Source organism: Bison bison, unplaced genomic scaffold (assembly GCF_000754665.1).
Source record: "Bison bison bison isolate TAMUID 2011002044 unplaced genomic scaffold, Bison_UMD1.0 scf7180017864190, whole genome shotgun sequence".
Classification (NCBI taxonomy): Eukaryota; Metazoa; Chordata; class Mammalia; order Artiodactyla; family Bovidae; genus Bison; species Bison bison.
In genome coordinates this window covers 332,098-336,878 of record NW_011494762.1, presented here as the reverse complement: position 1 = coordinate 336,878, position 4,781 = coordinate 332,098, and the positions used below count along the sequence as shown (strand labels likewise).

The 4,781-nt window shown below is 43.5% G+C and overlaps 1 protein-coding gene across 1 annotated transcript in view; it reads right to left on the bottom strand.

Annotated features, from left to right (window-relative positions):
* Positions 1–4,781, bottom strand: part of GAD1 (glutamate decarboxylase 1 (brain, 67kDa)) — a 39,599-nt gene that overhangs the window by 22,925 nt on the left and 11,893 nt on the right. The window contains exons 5-6 of the mRNA XM_010843801.1: positions 3,223–3,465; positions 55–145 (exon numbers count right to left, since the gene is read on the bottom strand). Coding sequence (XP_010842103.1) covers positions 55–145; positions 3,223–3,465 — 334 coding nt within the window. The remainder of the gene's footprint in view (positions 1–54; positions 146–3,222; positions 3,466–4,781) is intronic.

Here is a 4,781-nt window from a genome sequence, read left to right as displayed (position 1 = left end):
AAGCCATATTCAGACAACATGGTTGCTTACATGAAAATAATATGTGGGACTTACATATTGGTATTGGCAGTTGATGTCAGCCACTCGCCAGCTAAACCAATGATATCCAATCCTGTGGAGAGCTGGTTGAAAAATCGTGGATGACCTAAAGAGGTGAGTAACAGACAAGTATCAAGGCATACTCAGATTTTTCACTCTGTCTTCAATTCAAAAGTTCCACTGCACTATGCCACAGTGATGGGACCTCCATCCCAATGGCCTAATAGGGCTGCCCAAGAATACTGAAGGAAGGGGAGGTTGACCCACACTTTATCAACATTTAGCACTGAAGATGGCTCTCAAACTCATGTTTCTAAAGCATAATGCTTTTAAATTAAAAATCCAATGTCATAAAAAGAAAAATCTGTCCAGTATCTTATTTGTTGATTTCCAGATGAGCTCTGCTGCTGTGTTTAAAAAAAAAAAAAAAAAAACAAATCTGGATATGGTGGTCAAATTTTTCTCCATAAATATTTCAATTTTTAATTTAACATCTCAAGCTTTTAATCCCCAAGTCAAGGTATACTCATGGAGAAGAAGGGGCTGCAGGCCTCAGAGGGGGCCTGTGCCTGTGCAGAGCTGATGCCAGCTCTGTGGCTGGTGCCAAGGCATGCCACCACTCTCTGGGCCTCCGTGTCAGGCCAAAATGATGTCAGGCACTCGTGTATTTTGCCCACATATAGTTGGATGACTGTTAAACTACATATGTTGCTGAGGTGACCTGGCATCTGCTCTGTGAAACAGGGGCAGACACAGCCTCATTCATTCACTGACTTGTTGGTAGAATAATTTATATTATTATATAACTTAAAAGCCATTTTCAACCCACCACATGCTTTATCAGGCTTTGTTCTCGCCAACGGCAAATTCAGGATTATTGCCAAATTTTGGCCAATTTGGTGTTCATGGGAAAACTCAACCCCACACAGCAGGTTTGGCTGTCATGAAGGAGCCATTGCAATAGATTACCTAGGGGTGTCTGACAGAGAACTGGTGTTAGAAAGATGTGCTGACTGCTGTGTTTCCAGCGGAAATTGCTTGTGCTTCTGAAATAACTGTCAGAGAGCTAATGTTGGAATGTTCCTGATCTGAGTCCTTCTCTTTGAAAGTCTGCCCTTCCCTCCATGTGACGAGGACTCATTCAGAACATCTGGACTAGGACTTCTTATAGCAGAATATACCAATCTCTGCACTCCAAGAGTCCTTGAAAAATAATACTGATCTTTAGAGAAAATAAAAGAAGCATAAATAGTAAGCTTAGTGTAAGTTCAAGGCCAGATTCCAGACATTCATGTAGATTACTCTAAATAGCTTAAACTAGTTCATTTTGTTCTACTTATGTCAGTGCCAACAAAATCTGTATCTCCTACAACATAACTAATTTTGTTGAAGTCCATTTAAATAAGTGTGTGTGTGTACATATGTATATATTTAATACTCACTTGAAAATAAATATTTCATTTTAATACAGGTTTGAATCATAAATAAATGCAATCACACCAGTTGACAATATATCCAAATCATGTTGCATAGCAAAGACAAAAGATGGACACAGACTAACAAATGCCTTCAGACAAAAGAGAAACAATATCCAGGAACAGATTAGCCATCAGACCAAGGCGAGATATAACTGAACTGACAAACACACTTTTCTTTAAAAATCAAACGCAGACTTTGTAATATAATTGAGTCTTGGCCATTTTGCTGTTATTCAAGGAAGCTACCCTTATAACAGTGGTGTTGGCAGACTTCAAAAGCTGTTTGGGAATTCTTTGGCAAGCCTCGTTATTTCATTATAACCCTTGTTTTTAACATCCAGTAGTCTTACTCAGCTCTATTATCACACCCTCCCCAGTCATATCTTCGAATGACTAGGAAGAGTGAGCAAGATAATAAAGGGGAGAGAGAGAGAGAACAAGATGCTATCAGTCATGGCCCCGGGGACTTCCCTGTGGTGACAACTATGCCACCGACTGCCAATTCCTGTCCATCTGTTTGCCCAAGAGCTCAGGAAAGCCAGGATGCAGTGGGGAAAGACGGTAGGAAGAAGAAACCACTGCTTGATTCCTAGGCTTAGAAAGAGCCAGACAGAGATCCTCAAAGTCTTTGAACCTGAGGTACTTTGGCCAGGATTACCAAGTAGAGAGAGCTCCTATAACACAGAAAGGAGGAAAGAGGGTATCCTCCAGGGCTCCCCACTGGAGACAGCATTTGGTGCCTCAGAACCTCTAAACTCCACAGGATGGAACAGAATGAGAAGAGTGTCTAAGTGTGTGACCATGGGGCCTGGAAAATAGAAGGTGCGGTGAGTTGAACTGTGTCCCGTAAAAGACACGTTCAAGTGTTAACCCCTGATTCCTGTGACTCCATTTGGAAATAGGGTCTTTGTGGATGTAAACAAGTTAAGATGGGGCCACACTGGATTGGGGAAGCCCCTAATCCAAAGAAGACAGAAATCTGGACACACACATGGAAAATGTCATGTGAAGGTGAAAGCAAAGACTGAGTGATGCATCTACAAGACAAGGAATGCCAGGGAATTCCCACAACAACTGGATGCTGGAAGAGGTAAGGATGGATCCCACTCAAGAGTCTTCAGGGATAGCATGGCCCTGCAGACACCTGGATCTTGAACTTCTAGCCTTCAGAATGTGAACCTTCAGAACTGTGAGAAAACATAAATTTCTGTTGTCTTAAGTTACCCAGTTTGTAGCAGCCATAGGAAACTAGTATAGAAAGAAAAGGAAGTGGGCCCAATACTCCCCAGTTTCAGGGACAGGCAAGCGTAAGATTCATCAGAAATGAGGCAGGGATGAAAACAGAAGAGAGAAAAGAAGTGAGGGATGGACCATTCTGCTCTCTTTAGGTTGTGAAGAACCTAAAATCAACAATGAAACTCTATATAGAACTTGACACAGCACCATGTATCTGTATCCTTTAAGTCTGTTTTTACAACAATAAATAATGATGGGCTTTTACAACAATAAATAATAATAAGGCCAGGGTTGGGCCTTCCCCCAACTGCTGGTGCCTCTGGAGGTTCTGTGGTCAGGGAGTACTTTGCTGCTTCCTTCACCAGGGTCTGTGTTTCTCTTTCAACATGACTTTGACATCCTGACCACTGGCGAAGGTCTGCCGCAGGGCAAAGGTGCTTCTGCAGGTCCACTTGGCCCCCAACATTACCTGTGCGGACCCCATATTTCAGGGTGTCTCTGCAGTCAACCAGGATCTGCTCCAGGGACTCGGGGTGGTCAGAGAGTTCCAAGTTGAAGCCCTCCATGCCTTCCAGCAGCTGGTGGGGGTGGTGGAAGTCCAGCACTTTGGTGGAGCGATCGAACGTCTTCCGGACATAGTTGAGGAGTATGTCCACCACCTCCAACAGGAATTGCACAGTTTGCTCCTCCCCGTTCTTAGCCGGAAGCAGATCTGAGGCGGAAAAGTCAATGAGTGGTTATTACCTGACTACTATCTGGATTCCCTCAGCTTAGAAATCCCTAATATCCATGGTATCTTTATATAGGCCTAATTTCCTTCCAGGATACATATGTGCATTATCTGTTGTACCATCTTTGCAGAAAAATGTACATAATCGTATACACAGAAGTGTTGCTTATACTCCCTGGGAGTTCACAGACTTTCTGACAGTTAATATGCTCATAAATAGAGAGCTCTGAGAAGCCATCAGCAGCCTACCACTGCTCAATACCACTGATGTCCATTTGGGCACCTGTCAGGCGTGTGATGTACAGGGCTTCTGTCTTGCTGCCCTAGAACCAGGTATGTCTCTGTACATCTGGCTCAGACACTGGGCTTTCGGTTTGGTGCTATTATGATGTGCTTGATCTATTGCTGGTGGAAGGTGAGGCTTCTGTGGGTAGAGGCTGAGGACTCCCTGAAGACGGTGGTTCTTTATGTCCTTAGACTGAAAACTAGAACTGGAAGATGAAGCTTAGGAGGGTGGGAGAGGGAACTCCTGCCTGTCTCTTGACCTTATCTTTTGCAGCTCGGCCTTTGGGATGCCAGGACATGATTCTGTGTTCCAATTTTTGTTAGGCAGAGTCATACAGGCAAGGCAGCCACGGAGAAAAGCTGAAGTTGTCAGTCACAGCTCAAGAACAGACTGGCTGTAATGATGTTCTTTGTCTATTCTTCAGATTACCCCCCTCATATTTTGTGAGTCTTGTTTACTCTTCCGGTTTGGCCTCCACGGCTTGTGGGGAGCTCATGGAAGGGTGTGGTGATGGGTTTACCTTTGAGCTCATCGAGAAAGACTGGGAAAGCACCTGCTGAGACTGTTGTAGGGGCAGCAATAGTGACGGAAAGATCTTCAAAAGAAAAACGAGCTTTAGGACAGCAATTTGGTCATGAGGCCCAGTTACACAGCTCTCCACAGGGCGATTTTGTTGTTGTAGTGGCCACTACTCTTGGAGCATAAACGCTATTAAGAGAATCACTGGATTTTCTTATATGTAAGCTTGTTCTGGATTTTCAGATTCTATGAATCTACATTTGTCCCTGCAACTATCTTTAGAGTTGATTGTTTTACTGATTATCCTCATCCAGCTTTTAAAGGATGGCGACCTGGACAGTATGGAAGGAGGGAGAATATTCTAATCAGATGTTGGGAAAGCAGTTTCATGATGCTTCAGAGGGAATAACAACTTCTTTTGGTAAGATCAGCAAAATTTCAGGAGAAAGTAAAGAAACTCCAATAAGGAGCCTACTGGCTAGCGCTGGGGCTG